The following is a 22,573-nucleotide window of genomic DNA, read 5'->3' as shown; positions in this document are numbered from 1 at the left end:
AGTTCCCCTCCAGCTAACCCAGAATAAAAACGTTCCCAGGTTCCCCCCCTCAGCGCAGTACTTCCCTGCACTCTACTGGCACCAGCATTTGTTTTTAAGCAAACACCTAAAGCACAGCATCAGCTCTCTAACAACAGCAAGATCCAAGTACGAACTTAGGCGGCTGACTGCCTCTTGTTCAGGATATACTCCAAACACACCATCATTGAAAACAGGCATCAGATGCAAACGCCAGCCTTAGGTGTGAAAAAGCCTTAATTAACCTTAACTACGCAGAGCCTGCAAGTTTTTTACTATGGCATTATACATTAAGGATTGGGTTTGGATGTAAAAATTAATTTTCATAGTTTCCATTCATTCATCTAATAACAAAGATAAGTCTGCCTAGCCCTCTGTCACTTTTCATTTCCAGGCATCTCTGTATGCATACTTGAGTTAATTCTGAGTGGTGTGTAACATCCTTGAAAGAGTTCAGGTTAGAACTAAGATTTTGGCTTTAAATGCTTAAAACTGGAAGCAGCTTAAGTGAAGTTGACAAGTCTGAATTCTGCGTGCACCAAAAGCTGCCTTCTTCCTGAATTCAACTGTTTACTTAGTGTGCCAAAGAGACAAAATGTATGTAGGATTGTACAGCTGCTCAGTAAGACTTCTCTGACATGGTAAGTTGGTTATTAAAATTTGGTTTATTGATGGGATATTTTAGTAATTTAAATCAGCATGTGAAACATTCACCTGTTCAAGACAATCACAGCTGTAAATAGCAGGCTGCCAATGGTTTACAGAAAATAAAGAGTAGGAGGGGAGGACTCCTAAAGAGTCAGGACACTGTCTCCAAAAGACAACTGGGAGTCAAAGGTTCAAGTAAGACCTTTATTGCAACACAGAGTTGACAGCATGTTTTTTTAATAAAAAGTATTTGGTCTCTTGGTGGTGAAACGTGGTTTGTGCTGGCGACGCAGAACTCTGTGTGGCAGAGGGAACTTGATTTTAGAATCCTGCAAGAAAAAATGTTTCTATGTTAACTGAGCATTAGATAAACAACAGAAAACAGTTTGCAATAAATAGCCAAGCTGTATTCCATGAATAATTTACACAGAGAAGTAATGCATCCACAAATTAGATATACTTCATAGGCCTTAAGGGATGCCTTAATTTTGCATTTTTTAAAAGAAATACCCGTTAGAGGCACGTTTTCTGCACTGTAACACATATTCACTTTATTGTGACTTTCTTCCAAACAATTCTAGCTTTAGAAGCCTTGATCATAATATACCATAATTGTAAACCTCTTCATACAAGTTTGGTTCACTCCCTATTTCTGGCTGCAAGGCAAACCTGGACCAGACAAGATAGCTCCCCTCTTCCAGTCCAATGTTGGACCAGGACCCACCAGCCACTGCAGTGCTGGTTCACTTACATGGAACTGCTTGACAGCTGGTCTGCGGCACTTGCTGGCGGCGATTTCCTCAACCTTCATGATCTGAATAGAGTGAGCACGGGCACGGTGACGGGCTCCCATATCACGGTCTGGAACAAGAGAACTCTTTAAAAATGAATCTTAGTTCAAAAATCTTACAAATGCCTTTTCAGGAAATGTTCATAGTGCCACCTACAACTTTCTAAATTTCTGATCAACCCTAGTTAAAATCATACTAGATTTAATATGTAAAGTGATGGTACAAATATCACAGAACCAACAGGCAGCAGCAAATTCTTCGAATAATTCATTACCAAACTCCTCTCAGAAAGTGCCATCTTATTATTCTTGCCTGATTTCAAGAAAGCACACATGTATGGAAGAAATATATGTAAGACTATTTCATTTTTTGCACAAGAAAAAATCCGTGTGATTCAGAATTAACCGAAGCATGATGACTGGAAGGTGCAAGTAAAGGTAGGACCTGAGGATATCTTTACTTTTCTTGAAACTGACCAGTGATAGAATCTGATATTCAGCCCACATGCTTAGGCTTCCAGAACAGGAGGAAGCCATCCGTGCATGGGCTACCTGAAAATTCCTCCCTACAGCAGTGCAAATCACTGCCTTCAAATCAAGACGTCCATAGCCAGTTTCACAAGGTATGCCTGTTGAAATACTATTGTGCTTACAATGTTTCCCATGAAGACCTAACATACCTATTAAAAACTTACCTGTCACAAGTATTCTTGAACATAAAAGTATCAGTCACTGTATCACGATAAATAAGGTTCTCAGTCTCTTAAACAGTCCTTCGGTATGTTAAATAACGGGGATGATTGTAAGGTAATGTAGAACCTTAAATTTCACTTTCAACAGCACTTCAGCTTTTGAAAGGCGACAAGATACATTTAATATTTGCACACATGACAAGAATATCATTATTAAGAACAATATTCTTTGGGTTTTTATGTGCATTCTGTAGTGTTTAAAACACTGTGGAGTCAAATATCAACAGCATCAGCTATACAAATGGTCTATCCCTCAAGTACTTCACAAAACAGACTGAAATCAGGTCAACTTTTAATTCTCCCTGAACTGAGACAATGAGATCTTGGAGTAACAAAGACTATAGTTTTTTCCTGTGATTTTTTTTTTACTTGCTCTCCACAGGACAGATGCTAGTATTTTCTACATGATATCTGAAATATTCTCTCCACAAGACTTGGCAATATATATTCAATTATTATAAAACAATAAATATAGTGCAAAAATACATATAGCACCTAAAAGATCATTATACTCTCAGTTTGTATGGTAAAACTCATTACTAGAATTGTAGAAAGTCACACCACGATGAAGTGGGAATATTTTCAGTCAGTGACACTGTATAAAGACCAGTAACAAAAAAGATTCCGCATATACATACATAAACAACTATGGAATTATCTGACAACTCCCTACTTTATTTTTCCAGTGTTTTAGTTATCTTACCATGGATTAAGTCAGCATACTTTATGCTCAGTTTGAGATTCAATCTTCTGTTATATATTGATGCTATCATTTATACCTCACTTACAGATACTTACAGCACTGAGTGACAGCACCAGCTGTGGTCAAATCTCTGTACTCCCTGTACATGTTGTGGGTTCCACTACGAGAATCATAGCGCAACCAGATACCAAAATTTTTTACCCGCAGAGGGGACTTCTCATACACCTGGAATAACAAAAGAGCATGAAAGTGGTTAGAGACAATGCGCTATCACCACTTACACTTTTAAGAATAAATATTTTAGAGCTCTAACGAAATTACTGTTCAAAGTTTTACTGTCAAAAACAACTTTTTGCTCTCTTTCCTTCAAATAGGGATTTACGTCTGGGTAATTCAGACTGTAGAGGTTTAGTAATTCATCATGGAAAGAAAAATACAAGACTCCAGCTCTAAAGAATGTTCTTGAAGTAAGAAAAATCAAGGTAGAGGAGTATAAGCATACAAACATCTCCTCTCCCACTATTATGAATGTCCAGATGTCTCTTAAAAGGTATACTGGCCAATGAAGCAAAACCAAGAATAAGACAGCAGTACTGACTAGTGACATGGTTCTTAATTCTGAAGTGTTGGGAAGTTTCTATTTAGTTTACAGGACATATACCGCCACTTTCAAAAAAGAGATTTCTCACTTCTTTTCACAGCAACTAAAGGATAAGTGATTTCAGTCTCAGTCCCAATAACAGCAGTTCCTATATATTCCTTTCATATACACCAGCTGGAATCACACACCTGGCCACAGTACACAATCTCTCCAGAAGACTTCTTCATCTTCTTCAGCTGAGAGACGAAGTACCAGAACCGGGACTTGGCGACGACGTGGTTCGGAGCAAAGATCCGCATGCGGTACAGAGGAGGGGTCGTGCATTTCGGTGTAGGCAGGCACCGCCCAACCACCTTGTACTCCCGCAGCTGGGGGGACACGAAACACAGGCAGCCCGCAGACTGAGTGAGCCGCGGAGCCACTGCCGCGCCCGCCACACCCCGCCCGCCCTGAGCCGACCCCGCGGCGGGATCCGCGGCTCCACAGAAGAACAGCGCGCCGAGAACAGCTCAATCCAGGGGCAGAGAGAGCCCGCCGCACGGACGCATAGATCTCTCCGCGGATCTGCCCGCGGTGCCGCCGGTGATCCAGGCCCGCGCCGGGCGGGAGCGGCGCCGCCGCCATGTTGGGCCGCGCGTCGCTTCACGGGCCGGGCAGCGACGCTCGAGCAAGCACGCGTCGCTCTCGAGTGCCGCAACCCGGCGCCGCCGCCCTCCCCGCGGCTATCTCAGTGTCGGCCCCAGCCGCGACCCCTGTGCCGGCCGTGCCCTCTGCGCCCCGACCCGCACTCACGGTGCCCGACGCCTTCATGGCTCTCCTCCGCCGCGGCCCGCAGAAAAGGAAAGGGACGGCCGCGTGCGCCGCCGCCTCACGTCACTCACCCGCCTTCGGGCCCGCCCCCGGCCGTGCGCGCTGCCCATTGGCTGGGAGCAGAGCGCGATTGGAGGGCGCAGCTGTCAGTCTCCGCTGGTGGCGGTGGGTTCTGGGCCAGCGGATGCGCATGGCCCAACCCGGCCCGCGCTCGTTCTGCCGTGCGGCCTGCGGTGCTCCGGGCCCTCCTTCCGGCACCGTGCCCGCGGACCCGAATGGGCAGCCTGGCTGTGCGTGACTCCTTCTCCCGCTGGTTCTGCTCGCGTTGCCGCGGGGGACGTGGCAGGCAGGCTGCAGGCGGAGGCACCGCGCTCCTCTCGGGCCGGTAGCCGGGCGCGCAGGGCTGACCCCTGGGCTACCATGAGGTTGCCCCTGCGGATCTCTTCCCCCACTCAGTTCTATGGGATCTGTTTTGCGGCTGGTCCCGCCGCGTGCTCGGTCCCCAGCGCGCCGTGCGCGGGCAGCGGCTCTGCTGGGGGGAAGAGTGAGGGTCTTCGAGCGCTGTGCGCCTCACGGCTTAGGGAGCTGCGCTGCCGTAGCCGCGGGGCGGGAGTGGGTTTTGATACTGTTGAAAGATACTGTAACAGCAGCGGTGCTGGGACGGGTTGTAAATGACTGCAGCGTATTGCTGCAGTTGTTCCCGTTTAGGTCCCGGCCGTTTAAACCGAGTCCTTACGGACATGCGGGCGCCTGATCACGCCAAGTCCCGCACGCGCCGCTGCGTTGTTGAGCCCTTAGCGCAGGAGCCCGGTGCCACATGTGCAGACAGCTGCTGGATCGCTCCTCACGGACAAGCCCGCGCCAGCCCGGGCCCTTCCCCGTGCGCGTCCCCGAACAAGTCGCTCCGGTCGCGACTGCGGAGCTCGCACCGGCGGCTAGGCCCGGCCTCGCTGCTGCTGCTAACACAGCACGATTTGCAGAGCAGCCCCGGTTTATTCCGTCGGTGCGGTCGGTTTTACAGCAGTGCTGGCGGTACCGAAGAGGGAGGTGGGACTACGACTCCCAGAGAGCGGCGGGGCCGGGGCGGGGGCGCATCCCGGCGTGCGCCGCGCCCGGCCGGTTTGGCGACAGGGGCGGTCCCGCTCCTCCTCCTCCTCCCGCCGCTAGCTGAGGCGGCGCGGCCCGGCTCGGCCCGCTCCCTGTGCTCGTGGCGGCCGTGGAGCCGCAGGGGTGGGCGGGAGCCGGCGGTGATGGAGCACTGACCAGGAAGGTACGGGCGGGGGGCGCGGGCAGGACGCGACACGCGGCGCAGGTGACTCAGCCCGGCGGCGGCGGGGAAGGGGCGGTGTGGGCTGAGCTGGTGGCGCCCGCGGGCTCCCGCGAGTCCCCCGGCCGGCTCCCTCAGCCTGGCGCCGCCTCCCCCGCGGCCGAGAGGCTCCGGGGCGGGGGGGGAAGGAACCGCCGCCTCCGTGCCCACCCAGCCCCGCTGCTGGGGGGCGGCGGGGGCGCAGCCGACTGTTCCCCGCTGGGCCCACCCTCCGGGAGCCGCGAAAAAATATCGGTGTTTTTCTCCGCTAATATGCGCAGTAGCCTGCGGTGCGGTTCTGTTCCCGGGAGTTGCCGCCTCCGTGGCCGTCCCTCCGCTGTGGCTCTGGTGGGGGAAGGAAGAAATCGTAGGACCGTAGCGAGAGGGGAGGGAGGGACCTCCCCGCTCTTCCATGTTCCGCCCGTCCCGGCGTGGTGGGAGCGGTGGTTCCCCGCCGCGGGAGAGCCGAGTGCTTGGTCACTCGTAGCGGCCCCGGGACACGGGGCTGGAGGGGTTAATGCAGCCCCGGCGTCCGCGTCGCGGAGCTGGATGCCGCGATCGCCCTCCCCGGCCGGACTGCGGAGCCGCGTTTGGTTCTCCAGCCGCGGGAGACCGGGCTCCTGACCGAATTTGGGGCGGGGGCAAGGAGGCCTTGCTCCTCACGGGGAATTCCTGCCAGTCAGAATGTGCCTGAAATGAAGACCTAATGTGTCACTTACAGAAAGAAAAAGTTTCTAGACCGGTTGAAAAGTTCTCGAAGTAGCAATAGCTACACAGCTGTTCGCTCTAACCGCGTGTTAGGTCAGCGTGAAGGCTCTAGAACCCTAAGAGTCTGTAAATACGCTCAAGGTTTGCCGCAAGCAAAACAGAGCAAAAAAAATTGTTAAAGATTAATTTTGTTGTCTTTGTTTTATTAGAGAGAAAACTGAGGGAATTCAAATGAGGCATGTCACAGGCTCCCCCTATGCTATTACACTCTTGTAAATACCTAAAATGAGTGCTGCAAATGAAGTATGCTTTAATTGCTCCCGTGCTTAGCACCTGTAGTTAAAATGCTCTGAATTCTTTTATTATTGGGGCATGTCTGGACCGAAGTTACGCACCTTGACCACGTTTGCATTATTAACTGGGCAAAGTGAGTTGCCTTTTTTCTTTTTTTCCCCTGCTTTCCGATATGAAAACAGTCTCTACTAGCAAATGCATTTTTCAGTATTTAATAAGTGAAAGGGAATGAACTATCCTGATGAGACATACCTGTATGACTTCCTTGTTAAGGAACTGCACCCTCCTGATTGTAGTAAGATGAATTTGCCACCCAGCATGGTGTACTGCTTAACAAAAAAATCATCTCTAAGTAAAAAAGACAATACTATCTACACAGCTGCATATTATTGATTGTTTTTACAAATAAAACTTGCTTTAATGACATACTTGATGTTATAGCTGAGTGCATTTTGTAATGGATTTTGTGAATTGTGAGTACTATTAAAATCACAATTCAGTTTTGCTTTCAAAGTGTAACCGGCTGGTGAAATAGATTTGTGGTGGAAAGGCTGGCTGCTTAAGTAAAACCAGAGGCATGAAAAGTTATTTTATTAGGTTTCTCAAAAGGCTCATTCAGATAGTTTATCTCACTTGTCTTTCAGAGGTGGGTCATCGGGATGAAACTCTTTAGAAAAGGCTATATGGTAGAAATTAAAATTTTAAATATACTTGTGTAGCACTTATAAAATTAGTAGAACTGATTGGTATTGCTGTTAGTAATAACAGGTGAAGAGAATACGTGTTTGATAGATCATCTGTCCAAAAGGTAGTAGTGATAAAAAATGTAGTGATATCAGCAAATATGGAAAAAATGCTTCTGTATATTAAATAGTTTTACTTGCTGATTATTATTGATGAGTTGCTGTTGAAAAAAAAAAACCCGTTTTTTCTTTATTTTAATCTGGCTGGTCTGGATGTCGATTATGGGGAAAACAGATTGGGGGCTGGGGATGCAGAGGGAGAAGGCTTGGCAAAGCAACTTTAATCCATGAAGGTTCTGCCTGAGGGGGATCACTGTCTAAGGCAGTGTGTGAGGCTTCTTTTGCCACGAGTCATCTCTTTGTTCCAGACTTTCTGGTTTCTATGCTGCTGAAACCTGCAATTTATTTTTTTGTATCAACTCAGTTTTACTTATTAAGTTGCTTTTCATTATGCACTTTGGGGTAGTGTATTCTGTCTTGAGTTTTATAGAAAAGTCTGTCACCACATTAAATTTGGGGCTCTCCTTTTCAGTCCTGCTTGCTGTGAGTTGTCACTGCCACCTTTCTTCCCGTGGGGGAGGGTGAACAGTAGAGAGGGCGTGCAGAAGACACGCAATACTAAGAAATTAGAAGTACTACCTATGGGTATGTAGGCAGCTTCAAACCACAGACCTTTTGTACTTCATCTCTTCCTCTTGTCTCTTCCTTTCCCCTACCTCCTACATACTTACGTAACAAGGCCTGATTTCAGGCCTAATTAACTGTGTTACCATGGGGTGGAGGTGAGGCAGAGATTTGAAGAATAGATGGGATTTTGTCCCTCTTGTTGTCTAACAGCATCCTACAATTTGACAGAGGTTATTTTAAAATTTTTTTTAATTATCTGCGTTTCACCAGAGCATTGCAGAACAGCCTGAAGAGGCATGTCATCTTTAGAACATTTGCCTAGCTCGCTTGTTAATTTTACACTGAATTTTTTAAATAAAAATCATTGTTAGTAAATCAGCACTCATTAGTAGGAACAGAAAACTTTGTTAACAACTCAGTATGGTGTATTTTGTGGTTAATTTCTAAGACACTTCTGTTGTGTGTGCTTACTTTAGAAGAAAGACCTCCTAACAGCTTTGCCCCTCCAGGGGATTATGAGGCATCTTAACAATATTAGAGATGAGTAGAGATTTTTTTTGCAGTTAAGTTTGTGGTGGGGGAAAAAATACAGCTGAAAAAAAAGTAGCAGATTTATGTTTATGTCATATCTTGCTGAAACCTCTGCATGCTTGAAATTTGAGTTTAAGCCTTTAAGTTGAATAATACACATCATGCCATTTCTCTGTTAATTCAGATGATGTTAACTCTTTTCAAGAGAACTGAAATATATGGAAACTTAAAAATTGCCTTATTCAGTAAGAAATATAGTACTGTGAAAAGTTGATTAAAGGACTTAAAATTCTGATATCTGTATCAGAAGTATGTCCATTCATGTTCAGTTGGAGTACATACTGTGTGTTTGATGTTTGTGGGAAAACTTGTGTGATTGTTGCTGTCCTGCTTTTAATTGTTCCTGTTTTGCTGAGTAATACAATTTTTCTTTCTCTATTTGCAGATGATTGTAGTTTCCCCTCTAGAAGAAGTGGGCAAACCAGTTAGGAGCAGGAAACAAAGAGTATAGCAGTAAAATGGATGAACAAGCCCTTTTAGGGCTAAACCCAAATGCTGATGCAGACTTCAGGCAAAGAGTATGTAATTAACTTCCTTTTCTCTCTAGTAACTGGAGGTGCTGTTCCTGTGCAAAAGTTTCATGTTTTCTTGGTTTGGGGGGGTTGTGTTTTTTTTTTTCTGTTAACTAACGCATGGGATTTGTGGTGGCAAGTATAATACAAAGTCACGTTGCAAACATATAAGCTGACGGTTGTCTATTATCAATTCAGTGAAGTTACACTTAACATGCATAGAGTTTATTTTTCTGGACTCTGACTTTTTAAGTCTTTTCAATTCTTTGTACTTCTTGCTCAGCTCCTTATGTAGGTTCTCATTGAATAAAAAGCAGCATTGAATAAAAAGCCCTTTTGATTCTTATATGTGTTTTTTAGTTATTATTTTGATGGATTACCTAGCTTTAGTGTCTTTTTAATTAATGTGTGGTTTCAGCTGTAGTGCAGCTTGTATTGTCGTAGTTTAAGAAAATAGTCATGGTGTGTGGGTAACAGTTACTTACTATGAAAAGACATTACTATTTATATAACTATTGAGTAATTATCTCTGCTTACTGATTACCAAGTTGATTCAACTGTCTACAAGAGAATCTCCAGTAAAATATTCTGGAAATGGGTATGTTAATACCGTGGTTTTGTGTTCATAAAACAAATCCTGGAACATATAAGAAAGTTACAAATGTGGTTTGATGCAGTATTACTAAGCAGCCTATTACGTGTGTTCGTTCTGGGTATTTGTCCTTTTTGGGAGGATAGATATAGCTAATCTTTAGTGTTCTGTTAGTAGAATATCGCTAAAATTTGAAGCTTATAGATTTCTTGACCTTTTAACTATGCAGTCTGCCCAGTTTTGAAATATTTCATAGCAGAAGGGGACTTACCTTTTTGCTCATTATGTAAGATGTAACATAAAGGAAGTATCAAACCATTTCAAACTGTGAAGTTTAGGAAAATCACAAGTACTAACTACAGGAAGTGAATTCTTATTTTAGAACTTATTTCTGAATAATAATCTCTGTTTCATAACTTACTTTACTGTTTTGTATTACAAGGCACACTGGATCCTAAAGCAATTGAATCAAAGTAACTGTTGTCAAAAGCTATTTATAAGTTCTGATAAGCAACTTGATTATCTAAAATTTAGTAGAAGATTTTATCTGATTTCTGTAGTAGATTTCTAAACTGACAGTTGTCCAAGTGGCCAGTGTTTGAATGTTTCTTAAGCTTGGGGTGTTGGATACAGGCAAAGTGGTATAACAAAAATAATTGTTTTCAGTGAAAAATCTAAATCACCTTCTCTTTAGAATTTGTGGAAGGAATTTTAATTTGAACTTCCACCTAAATAGAAAGGCCCTGAGCAACTTTCTCTAGTCAACTGTCTTTGGAGGTTCCATCACACCTCAGCATTTCTGATTCTACAACTTCTCTATTTAAGTAACAAGAATATTTGTATTGAATGTGAAGTGCAAATGGGTACCTATGTTATTAGGTGAAAAAAACAGTCCTGTATTAAAAGTAATTAGGGAGCCATATAAATATTTGAATGTATCCAAATACTGCTGGTTTTTTGAAGGAGAGCTGTTTAAATATGAGGCCAGGTGTAAATTAATTCCTTGCTGTATGCTTTCTTCTTTTTTAAAATGAAACTTAAAGTTAATTTTTTGCAGGCACTAGCCTACTTTGAACAGCTTAAGATATCTCAGGACGCTTGGCAAGTCTGTGCAGAAGCGTTAGCTCAGAGTATATACAGGTAACGCAGTTAATAATTTCTTTATTTTCTTACTAATATGTGTGGCTGAGATTTAGCTGTGCAGCATATTAGGCAAACTGTAAATTGTTAAAAGTTAATGTGGTCTTCATACTATTTTTAGTATCATAGTTGATCTGTGGCCTTTGTATAATGCCTTTCAAGGAAGAACAGTGTATAAGTTAAACTCCATATTAATCTAGTAGCCTAAAGACTGCTGCTTTATGAAATCCAGGGGAAAAGAGTGCGCTATCTTATCCCCATAAGAAGGAGTGCTGAAAATTGCCCACTGGGAGACCATAGGTTTTATACGTAGTAATCCCATAAGCAGTTCTTGTCCCTGTTCTATGGAGTAGGCCATCCCATTTTTCAAGATGCAAAGAGCGTGTAGTCTCAGTTATTTTTGCACAAAGCTGTGTATTTACATAAAAAATACTAGGTTGTCGCTGTATTACGGAATAATTCAGGTTGGAAGGAAATTGAGGGGTGAATATCTCCTGAATAACAGCAGTAATTTATAGTGAATGCTTTTTTGTAAATGATTCATCAAAACTTCTGACTCCAACAGTGCAGTAATTAAAACCACACAATATTAGAAAACAGCATTTTATAGTCTTTTAAAAAAATACATTATGATAGTTAAAATGTTCAGATAATAAGATAAAGTCATATAGATTATATAGCATGCGTAATGTACCTTCCTAATGTATACCTCAGTTTGTCTTCACCTTTGCTTTTTGAGATGCAGTGTACAACTTGCACTTGGTGTACTAGTGGACCTCAAATATAGTATTTAAGCCTGGCAGATTTTTATAAAGGCAGGATACAATCGGTATTGTAGTTTTGTATGTTCATTACTGAAATCAAAGCATAGCAAATAGGTGGCTGTAGAAAAGAAAAGGCTAATATCGAGCGTAAATATTAGTTTAACAGTTGCTCATTTCTATCAGATTAACTGCTCAAGATTTTTCGGTTTTGCTCTGAAGTAACAGCAGCAGCTTTTTTTTTTTTTTTTTTTTGGTGCACAGTTATTCTTGATTTGCCAAAGGGGCAATCTTATTGTAATATTTGAGGAATGTTTTTCTTCCCAGGAAAGTGTACGATATTGTTGCCAGTAACGGAATTTTCTTTTCTAGTGATGATCACATCAAGTTCTTCTGCTTTCAAGTCCTGGAACATCAAATTAAGTTCAAGTGAGTAATCTTTCCTGATACTACCTATATACATCCATTTAATTTTCCCTTTTTATTCTGCTTGCAAATAAAATGGTGTCTGTTGTCTTGCCATGGTTGATGAGGTGGCTGTAATCTGGTCCAGAGGACTTTCTTGTATTTCTTCACCTTTTCCTGGGAGAGGTTTTAAGCAGCACACGCTACTCTTAGCTAGTCTAACACCTGTGTGTGGCCCAACACAGACCCAGTTACCAAGGATTTCTTGAAACTTACTTAGCCATTCCTTTCTGGAATTTCAAGCCTTATTCTGTACTCACTGATTTTTGCAGAAGAGAGTCCTGCAAGCAGCAGCCTTGCCCAGTACAGACTCCTGGACTTCAGACAAAGCCTTATTCATTCAATAACCATGGCAGAGATGTTAAGAGAAAATAGTCTTTTCACTGAGTGGTATTTTCATAGAATTGTAATTTTAGGGAAAAATACTTTGAAATAATATCAGTATCATTGCATGGAACTATATTTTTTTTTCACTTTGGGCTCCCTTCATCTGGACTGGAGCATCATGGCATCTTGGAATATCACCGTGACTGGTTGCAATACACCGAACATGTGGGTTGGGTTTAGATAGGAATAAGATGCATTTTGTGAACTGCTTTTTACAGTTCTGTTTGAGTGCAAATACTAAAGACTTAATTTTCTGTGACTTTATTTACCTTATTTTACCTTACTGTCCACCTTCCTCTGCTTGTTCCATTTTTGTCATCTGCTTCCTGCAGTATGTTTTCTCTTGTTTTCCTGCTGCTTATTTTCTTTGAGCATTTTCAGTGGGGTTACTTTTTTCTTCTCTTTAATGAATAGTTAGCTGTGAATAGGAACAGTGGAGTCCCATTCAGCAGTCATTCTTGCTAAGGACTTACAGACCTATAGCTAGCTGTATTGCAAAGAGAGTGTTCTCAGCTTTGCTTGTGTTGGGAAGGTGTTGTATGGCTAGCATTTGAGGTGGGCTGGATATAATGTCAAAATTTCCCCAAATGTATGTATGACATAAAGCAGAATTACCTGTTTGCTTGGGTTTTTGATATATGTCTGATAATAAATGTACTGTAGGTCAAATCAGTGAAGGACTTCCTTTTCACCGTTGACAGTCTTCCACGTGTAGTAAACAAATTTGAGCATATACAGATGTCTCTTCCTTCTCCCCATAGCGTATGGTCAAATGTGTATTTTTGTCAGGGTCATAAGTCCTGTTTAGAGCTGATAGAGCACCCTTCCTGTAAAGTTTCAAGTTCCTACTCCAATATAGGAGGCAGTAGTACCTCAAAATGTAATCCATTAATATGGATTTATAAAATAAATGCAATAAAATAAAAAAATAAATTTTTTCCGTATTTTTGTCTTTGATTCAAAATTTTAACATGCAAATAACTTTGTAAATTCATTTTCTAGGAACCTTCCATTTATGTTGATCTGCAGCATTATGTGCCATATTGAGAGTTTTTGCCTTACTTGGCACTTGTCATGAAGCTGTTGTATTTTGATCTCAGTGTGTTTTATTTCAGATACTCTGAACTTACTGAAGTCCAGCAGCAGCTAATTAGGGAAACGCTCATAACATGGCTGCAAGCACAGGTAAGTCTGTCCTTCACAGCAGTGTTACAGAGTAGGCTTTTAGTAGGCTAGCCTAAGGCATTGAGCGTGGGCTAAACGTTTAATCTGTTATTTGAGTTTAAAGATGGATTCCTGAAGATATTCGGTATCCGATGGTTAAAGGTTTGTGAGAAATTGTTTAAATCAAATGTTGTAAAGAAGTCTGTGCTTGAATTTAACGCTAAATATAATGACTGTGGTTTAATCAGTTGTGTGCGAAATGAGTATTAAAAGTTTCCCTTTAAAGAATTATAATACAGATTCCTGATGTTCCTGAGTGCCTGGAGGAGGAACAGTAATTCTAAGACCCTCCTGAGCAAACTCCTGTCGATTTAAAATGCTAGCAGATGTTTATGAATCAACAGCATCACCCCTCTGTTAGTATTGTGACAGAGTATGGACTACTCTTTTTTGTGGAATTAGTTAACAAAGCTGAACATGTAATATCAGTCTGACCCAGGAGTTTGCAGTGAGCAGAATCATCAGGTGGGCTTACACAAGTCTTTTTCTATACCTGCCATTATCTAGGTGTCATTCCACTTCTGCACTGGAGAATAACATGGTTGCTGTGTAGAGAACTTAATAGTAGGAAATGGAATATAGTACAACTCTTTAAAAAGAACAGATTATTGTGAAGTGAATTAAATTGCTTTTCTCGTTATGACAAACTGTTCCATTTAGGGGTTTATAAAAGAGGAAGGAGAGAGGTGAAGATTGGTAGTGACAGATTTTTTTCCCTTATGATCTTAGATTTAGGAACGTCCTTTACTATTCTTAAGGCGAACATCTAATACAGGCACAAGCTAGCTACAAGAAGACTAACTTGTTTCTGGAAGTTCTTGTTTACTCCTTTTACCAAACTGACAAATGACCTTTTAGTCTTTGAATAGTACACTTAATGTCTTGGTACTGAATGAAGAGCTCAGGACTGCATCACTCAGAGAGAATATTTTCTTTGTTGCATGATGACTTAGCCAAATTTTCTGCAAAATCCTTGGAAAAGTGAGACTTTTTATTGGTCTCAACCAGGAAGAGAGGTAGTACATTAATCACTATAGAGAAATCAACAAATATGTAAGACTCTTCTCTAATATAGTATAATTTAATATACGAATAAAATGTCTTGTTTCTACTAGATGCTGAATCCCCAGCCTGAGAAGACCTTTATTCGCAACAAAGCAGCACAAGTCTTTGCGTTGCTTTTTGTTACTGAATATCTCACAAAATGGCCCAAGTTTTTTTTTGACATTCTATCAGTAGTTGACCTTAATCCACGGGGTGTGGATATGTACCTCAGAATCCTGATGGCTGTTGATGCTGAGCTGGTGGACCGAGATGTTGTTCATACATCAGAGGCAAGTTATTGTTTTGCATTATTTGTTTTAAATTTCAAAAAAGTTCTTTTTCATTAGAGCAGAAGGTTTGCAGATATGGTCTTTTTCTGTGGCAGCTGTTCCTTAGAAACATTGGGTGGTTTAAATCCAAAAGCCGTATGTTGTTTAATGCCTTTTATGGCTTCATACTTTTCAGCTAATGAGGTTTTTTTGCTTGAAAAGCTAGCAAACAAAAACTAATGGACTGAGTTAGCCAATTTAATACTAGACTGACTAATTTTAAAATGTTAATTTCTTCTGGTGTGTGTTTCAAGGAGTCCTAACATCAGAAGTCCGTTTAATCATCTAGAGGGCCTTTTTTTCAGTGTTTGGGCATTGAGGTAAAAAAACCCAAACCAACAAACAAACCTAGGATATTTTTGTTTTATTTCTTGGAAAATAAAAAAAGCGTTCACTTTGGGTTTCTGGTTTGACTTACATATCTTGCTAGGACAAGTGGTGTGTGGTAGTGGATACAGAACTGCTACTAATTTAACTAGATGCTAATCCACAACAACACTGATTTATCCTTTTTCTGTATTGATAGGAGGCTCGTAGGAACACCTTATTAAAAGATACTATGAGGGAACAGTGCATTCCAAGTTTGGTGGAATCGTGGTACCAAATCTTACAGAACTATCAATATAATAACTCAGAGCTGACATGCCAGTGCCTTGAAGTAGTTGGAGCTTATGTATCCTGGATAGATTTGAACCTGATAGCCAATGAAAGGTAAGAGGGTTTTGATGGAAAAAGTTTGCAAAAACAATTGTGATAGTGTGCTGACTGTATTTCTATGAAACAGAATCAAAACTCATCTTGGAAGAAGGACTTCTATATATAAATCTTTGGAGTTTGGGGAATTTTAGTAAAGTGATTGTCTTTGCAAGCCAAGCTGATAAAATGACCAAACTAAACACTATTCAGTTTGCTGTGTTCTCCCTAAAATGTGTCAAATGCTGGGTTTAATCAGTACAATAGACTTCAAAACTATTTTATAAAAAGAAACACAGTATAAAGCTTCTATGCAATGCTACTTTGTACATATGAAAATAATTTTTTTTTTCTCTGAAGGTTTATAAATATGCTGCTAGGTCACATGTCTGTGGAAGTTCTCCGAGAAGAAGCCTGTGATTGTTTGTTTGAAATTGTAAATAAGGGAATGGACCCAATTGATAAAACAAAATTGGTTGAATCTTTATGTCAAGTATTGCAGTCTGCCGGCCTCTTCAGTATTGATCAGGTTTGTGTATTGATTTTTAACAATAGGAACGAGTCATAGGTTTCCAACAGTTCTTAAATAAGCAAATGTGCAGAAAACTATAAAACAGTCCACAGATTAGGCAGAAGTACTTATACTTCTGCATCGAAGCTAAGCACTTCTTATGGTTTTCTCATATTTAAACTAAGAGTGTGTTATTAATGTTAATTATTAATTTAAATGCAGCACTTCATTTTAGAAGCAAGGTATTATGTAACTCTGCTGTTCCTCTCCTAAAGCATGTTGTGCTTACTGTTAATGCTACTTCTGTGTTTCCTTGTCTCGAATCTTCTCTTCTGAATGATTCTGTAATAGGTCTTGTAGCCAAGGTAGAGTTTTTTAGGGTGAGACATTAGATCAGCTACGCATAATTAGGTAGGGGAAAGAGCTTTCTTAAGGACATGCATGCTGGTTTGCATGTCTGTACCATCAAGTGTCAGGCTTGAAATGCTTATAGATAAGCTGGAAAAGTATCATCATCATCATGGCTAGGCTTCGCGAACGAAGATTTGGGAAGGGCTCTACCCACATTTGTTGCAAACGCGTTGGTGGCTAAAAAGGCCAATACGAGATAGACACGTCCAGTTGCAAAAGGCGCAGCAGAAAGACTCCTTAGGTGGTATATTCTGCAAGGCACGATTCTTTCTGCGTTGTCTTTTCTCAAGAGTGATCCTACGTGCTTTCTCAAAGGCATCAGCAGCGTTATAGATGGTGTGTCTCCAGACCTCCTGATTGGAGGCCAGAGTAGACCAGTTATGTAGATCAATATGACAGTGGCTGAGATGTTGTTTCAGGGAGTCCTTGTATCTTCTCTCCAGGGCTCCGGGGCATCTCTCATGCAGTTGAAAAAGTATACCTACTAACTAAACAGACATTCCCTGGCAGTCATAGTGTTTAAGGTACAGCTGTTTGCTACCTGCCATGGAGAAGGAGCAACCACTTCTTATGAAGCTGTAGTCCTTAGATTGCAAGGCAGTTATCTCTTAATTTTTAAGTCTTTGTCAAATTTGTATTCCTACTAAAATGCAGAACATGTGCATTCATGAATTCAGAAGGTGTTCCTCTAAAAACTCTTACCTCAGTCTTTATGAGGTAGACTTGTTATTATTTAGCTTTTGCACAGTTATGGCAGGGAGCAAATCATCTGTTGGGGTGACTGGTCTAGGGTTATTTCTCAATTCTGATCAATGTATTTCAGCAAAAGCAAGCCATAGATATTTAATATTAACTCACTCTTACAGGCAGTACTGAAAGTTACTTTTTATCAGTATTTCTGAAGTGAGCTACAGCTGTTAATTCTTTGAAGTATTCCCATAAAAAGATTTTCCTCTTATACAGCCTAAAATTTATGGTAGGTATGTGCTGCTGCTTTTACTTTGAACCTGCTTCTTTCTGTAAAGTAAAAAGAGAAAAAAACTAATCTGAAAAGATGAAGCAAGCTACTGTTGTGTAATGGAGGACAGCCAAATCTGACATTGCTTTAATTTTTTTCTCTTTCCATTCCCAGGGGAAAAGGAACCAAGCAATTGTACTTTCTGTCTAGGAGACAAATGTTGGTTTTACTTCTATGTGTTAGATGTGTAGTACAGTCTGTGAGCTCATGCCATTTAAACATAAGCTCTGATAGTATTTTTAATTGGGTGTCTTTCCTTGCAGGAAGATGATGTGGATTTTCTGGCCAGATTTTCTAAGCTGGTCAATGGGATGGGGCAAGCATTAATAGCTAGTTGGACTAAACTGATAAAAAATGGTGATATGAAGAGTGCTCAAGACACTCTACAAGCTATTGAAGCAAAAGTGGCCCTGATGTTGCAACTGCTAATTCACGAAGATGATGACATCTCCTCTAACATCATTGGCTTTTGTTATGATTACCTTCACATCCTGAAACAAGTATGTCTGACTTCAGTTTAACATATGATTTCATTTGATATTTTTGTGAATATATAGATCTCATACTATGTGCAAACTGACTTGCAAAATAGGTTTTTACTAATAGCATTCAGTATCTTTAATGCCTGTGGTTGTGCTCCTTCTGAAGGAGTTTGAATCTTGTGTTAAGTGGAAAGAAGGCTTGCAAATCATTGGCTGTTAAAAACCAAGACTGTCTTTTCCCATTAGTAATAAAGAAGTTAGTATACAAAAAAAATAACACTTACATTTTATTTTACAGCTTTCTGCACTTTCAGACCAACAAAAAGCTAATGTAGAGGTAAGTATTTTCTTTTTACTGCAAATTCTATTCTTCAAGAACACATCGAATCAGAATGTTTCCTTTTGCTGAAACAAATCATGTTTCCTGTATATGCCTTGAAATATGTGTGTGACAATAATCAAAAGGGAAGACTTAAAAGTAAGGTCAGTGTGTTCCATCTTCTGCTAAGTAACTACATTTGTTTCTTAAATAGTAAACCTATATTGAATTGTGTATAAAGATGAAAGCTATTTTAGAGCTGGTCTTCCCAAACAACCCTTAAGAATGTGTTGGTAAGCTCCTGTACAGGCTGTACTGTTCACAGAATATTCTTAAATCAATACAGAAGAGTTGTTTTCTTGAAGTTTTGTATTTTTATTAAAACCTGCCCTAATTCCAAAGGATTGGAAGAAGTCTAGGAAGGGTTGTCATAAATAGAACCCCATGATAATATAAGTTAAACTTATGAAACAAGCAGCAATTCAGCTATAACAGTTGTAATTATAAGCAGCTATATATTAAACAATATGTTAAATACACATTTAGATCAAGTTTATATGCTTGAGTTGAGATAAACTTCAGTTTATATATAAAGCATAAAGTTTAATAAGTAAGGTTTATGTCCAGTTTTAGAAGTAATAAACTTTTATTTGAATTCTTCAGCCCAGTCCTTTTAATCTCTTTTCTCTATAGGACATCTATGTAGATGTCCTGATTTGGATGTTGAACTGGTTAGATTGCTGCAGGTATTTTGTAAGTTGATACAGCTGACAGGTGTGATTCCTTTTCCTTTACAAAGAAAACTGAATTATGTACCTGTCTAAGGTGAACTTTGATACTGTCACTGAATCTTTTTATTTTTGTTACTGAAATAAGTTTGCTAAAACTGCTTTCATACTGAAGATCCTCATGTTGCAATTATTTTTTAATTTTACTGAGCACTTTGTGAGGATTTGTGTTAAACTGAGAAGCAGTTGTACTGATGTTTTTTTTCTTTCATCCACCTCATAATAAGAAATTAATGAGAAATAGTCTAAAACTTATTGTTGTGTGTCTTAAGCTGTAAATTGTGTGCTTAGCAGCATTCCTTTAAAGTTTTGCACCTAAGTTCTCCCTTTTAACTTGTTTGTTATTTGAACAGGAAAACGGGGGGGGGTCTTGTTTATTTTGCCTTTAAAGTTCCAAAGTTTTTTTCTCATCAGCAGAATCACATTTTTAATTCTTAGAATGACAGGTCCTTCCAAATATCTTTGGCTACAAGCATATTGCATTAATGTTTTGCAATTATTTCAATTCTTTAATATCACTTCTTACACAGAAGCAGAGACTTCTCACAAGTGATGGTGACACTTGGTGTCAAAGTATCTATTTTTGCAATATCACTAAGAATTTCACCTCAGAAACCAAAGTTTAATTCATTGGTCCGTTTTGGTGTTAGGGAATTTCAGGTTTTGCAGTTAAAATGAAAAATGATAATTCATTTGTCAAAAGGTTTTTTTGTTGCTTGTTGTTGGGTTTTTGTTTGTGAGGGTTTTTTTGTGGTTTGATGTTTTTGTTTGGTTTTCTTGGGGGTTTTAATGTGCTTTGTTCGTTTATTATTTATCTGAAATTTGTGGCTATCTACATTCTGGAACCTTCCATATTGAAAGAAAATCACAAAATGCTAATCAAGGTCTTGCTGATATGATCAGCTGTTGGCTATTAAATTTAACCAATATGAAGAAAAAATGACTCAAGTTTGTGTTTTCACCTGGTAGTAGGTATAAGCATGAGGTGTTCTGTAATGCTGATTAAATACCTGATAAAATTCTACTGAGTCTTCTCCAACACTCAGTGAACCCATTCCTTGTAATAGGTATATGGATACATCCTGCCCTATTACTTGTTGCTACTTCATATTCTCGTGACTTCTAACACTTTATTGTTGTCATAGATATAAAAATGGTCTTCCTCTGACTCAGAGGAATTCAGAATAGGTTTCTGTCCATTTGGCATATTTTAGACTTAATGCAAGTTTTTGTAGGTTCCCCAGAATTAAAATATAGATTTTTACATACTTGTTTTAGCTCACTGTGTGTGTTAGTCTAATTTCTGTCCATTCTGTCAAGTACGAATGGAATTAAATACTCAATGTATTTTAAACATTAAATCAGAGTTATGAAAACCTGAACTAGTAAATGCTGAGTAATATCAAAGTGACATATTTAGAGTTTCAGACTTAAGTAGAGCTAAGATCAGGCCTTTATAGCTGCTTTAAGACATACCAGCAGTCCCTACTAAGGTGGAATTGCGCTTCAGCTGTGGACAAGGTTTATTAGAGAGACCCTCCTGTTGAGTCACGAGGTGCAGAAAGGACCCCCTTGCTTTCTAGACTCCTTCTCAGAGAGGAGTCTAGATGCAGTTGGATCCAGTCCTAGTCCCAGACTTAGTCTATGTTCATGTATAAAAGATTGTATAGGTGTAATTGAATCTTTGTGCTACTTTGTCCCGCAGGATTAAGGGTGGCAAACCAAATATATAAATGATTTATTCTATTTTATTGATTATGATGATGATAATGATTAGACTAAAATACTTCAATCAATAGTATTGACTATGTGCTACAGATAGTAGTTATAGCTACTATAGTGCACTGTTTCTTGAAGCAATATTGAAACAGCAAACAAAACCTAGCAAAACAATTATTGAGTAGAGATCGATGTTACTCACCCATCCCAATGACTGTGAGCTATTAGAGAAGTTGATGTTACAGCTGAGCTGACCTGTCCCTTTAAAATAGTATCTTGGACAACTGTTTAGCTTCCTCTGCCTAGTTCAGTCGTCTTGATTGTTGTCAGTGTGAACTGAACACAGATCACAAGCTGGGAATAAGGCCAGATAGTACTGTCAGAGACTGAGAGCTCCAAATCACCTATGCTGTGTATCTGGAATAGCATCTGTGTATTGCTTGGATATCATCCATCTGTTTTGATTTGGACTGTTAACTTCTGCTAAACCTCTGAAAATAATATTTCAAATGGGATTAAAAATATTTATAAACACATAATGCTTGCTTTCATGTGTTCTTTACTGTAGTAATTTTAACTGTTGGTTCTTATAACTTGTCTGCTTCTATGCTTACAGTTGTGTTTTTATCTTAGGCAATCATGTTGGCTGTAATGAAGAAGTTGACATATGATGAAGAATATAATTTTGAAAATGAGGTATTTTGTTATAGGAGTAAACAGACAAATGCCATTTAATTATATGTACTAAAACTTGCTCACACTTTTAAAATCCATATTTTTCTTAAACTAAAGATTTAAAGGTGGGAAGCAAAGGTCTGTAGGCTGATTTTTTTTTTTTTTCTTACATGGAAAGCTTTTTTAACTTCTGGATATGTCTGCATAGGACAAAACAACATAGTAAAGGAATATCCAAGCCAGTTCAGTTAACAGTGTTTCTGGCTGTGTTTGTGCAGAGATATTCCTAGACAAACACAGCTGTGCTGATACCTAAACATGGCTGTTAAGGTGGCTTGTTCAGTGCGAATTCGTGTGTTTCTACACATCACTTCTGTCTTGCAAAAAGACTTGAGAAATGTCGTGTAATGAAACTCTTTAAGAGATGCTGCTTGAGCTACTAGAGATGGTCAAACCTCTGCAAAAACAAGATAAAGGTGGAGTAAGTTCTCCTTTCATGGCTACATCTCTGTCAGCCAACAGTAATGATTGAGTTTGTTAGACAGACTTACTTTTGCTCCAGGCTGTTTGGAGAGCTGTAGTCTTAAAAAGGTTAACTTAAACTGTATGGAGTCCCTCATAAATGTTGCTGTGAGGTCCAATTTTAAAATTAAGACAGATGCTGAGAAAAAAAAAAACGTTTTTGGGGAGTGAGTCAATTTTCAAGAATTGGGTCAATAAGGCTTTGCCAAGAGCATTTTCTTTCTTGTACTTTTGGCCAGTTTTCAGTTTGGAAAGCCTTTTTAATATGCTTCTGGACTGAATGCAGTGTAGCTCAACATATTACAACCAGCCATAAAAGGAGCCTGCTGTTATGTTGCAAGAGTATAGGGTGAGCATTATTGAATTCTCTGAGCGTGCTAGACTGGTTTC

General features: G+C 40.2%; 2 protein-coding genes and 1 non-coding gene across 7 annotated transcripts in view; 1 reads left to right on the top strand and 2 right to left on the bottom strand.

The window, feature by feature from the left end:
- Positions 1-849: 849 nt before the first annotated feature.
- RPL18A (ribosomal protein L18a) lies at positions 850-4,423 on the bottom strand. The gene is made up of 5 exons (XM_027682147.1): positions 4,305-4,423; positions 3,701-3,880; positions 3,007-3,136; positions 1,418-1,527; positions 850-995 (listed from the first exon to the last, which is right to left on the bottom strand). Exons 1-5 carry the CDS (start codon positions 4,320-4,322, stop codon positions 903-905), a joined length of 531 nt encoding a protein of 176 aa, XP_027537948.1. The 5' UTR covers positions 4,323-4,423; the 3' UTR covers positions 850-902.
- LOC113967052 lies at positions 2,265-2,396 on the bottom strand. The gene has a single exon (XR_003534076.1). It is a non-coding gene; the product is annotated as a small nucleolar RNA SNORA68 (small nucleolar RNA).
- An 18-nt stretch (positions 4,424-4,441) lies between the features above and the next one.
- XPOT (exportin for tRNA) overlaps positions 4,442-22,573 on the top strand; it is a 29,488-nt gene continuing 11,356 nt past the window's right edge. For 2 of the 5 annotated variants that reach the window (XM_027682146.1, XM_027682142.1), the window contains exons 1-11: positions 5,460-5,592; positions 8,977-9,109; positions 10,753-10,835; positions 11,969-12,025; positions 13,564-13,633; positions 14,788-15,006; positions 15,572-15,756; positions 16,099-16,267; positions 17,942-18,178; positions 18,459-18,497; positions 21,620-21,682. In XM_027682146.1, coding sequence (XP_027537947.1) covers positions 9,050-9,109; positions 10,753-10,835; positions 11,969-12,025; positions 13,564-13,633; positions 14,788-15,006; positions 15,572-15,756; positions 16,099-16,267; positions 17,942-18,178; positions 18,459-18,497; positions 21,620-21,682 — 1,182 coding nt within the window. In that variant the 5' untranslated portion in view covers positions 5,460-5,592; positions 8,977-9,049. Of the gene's footprint in view, positions 4,488-4,508; positions 4,613-5,459; positions 5,593-7,905; positions 8,019-8,976; positions 9,110-10,752; positions 10,836-11,968; positions 12,026-13,563; positions 13,634-14,787; positions 15,007-15,571; positions 15,757-16,098; positions 16,268-17,941; positions 18,179-18,458; positions 18,498-21,619; positions 21,683-22,573 lie in introns of those variants that run through there. The other 3 variants (XM_027682144.1, XM_027682145.1, XM_027682143.1) reach the window with 3 other exon arrangements.

Source organism: Neopelma chrysocephalum, unplaced genomic scaffold, assembly GCF_003984885.1.
Source record: "Neopelma chrysocephalum unplaced genomic scaffold, ASM398488v2 Primary Assembly neopelma1_62, whole genome shotgun sequence".
NCBI lineage: Eukaryota > Metazoa > Chordata > Aves > Passeriformes > Pipridae > Neopelma > Neopelma chrysocephalum.
Note: the sequence above shows the minus strand (reverse complement) of the source record. Positions and strands in the feature narration are given on the sequence as shown.

Excerpts from the sequence above, each read along its gene's own strand:
- RPL18A (XM_027682147.1), bottom strand. Across the intron at positions 1,528-3,006 it reads TGGTGCTGTCACTCAGTGCT|ACCGTGATATGGGAGCCCGT; the intron begins GTAAGTATCTGT and ends CTCTTGTTCCAG. Across the intron at positions 996-1,417 it reads CAGCTGTCAAGCAGTTCCAT|GATTCTAAAATCAAGTTCCC; the intron begins GTAAGTGAACCA and ends TTTTTCTTGCAG.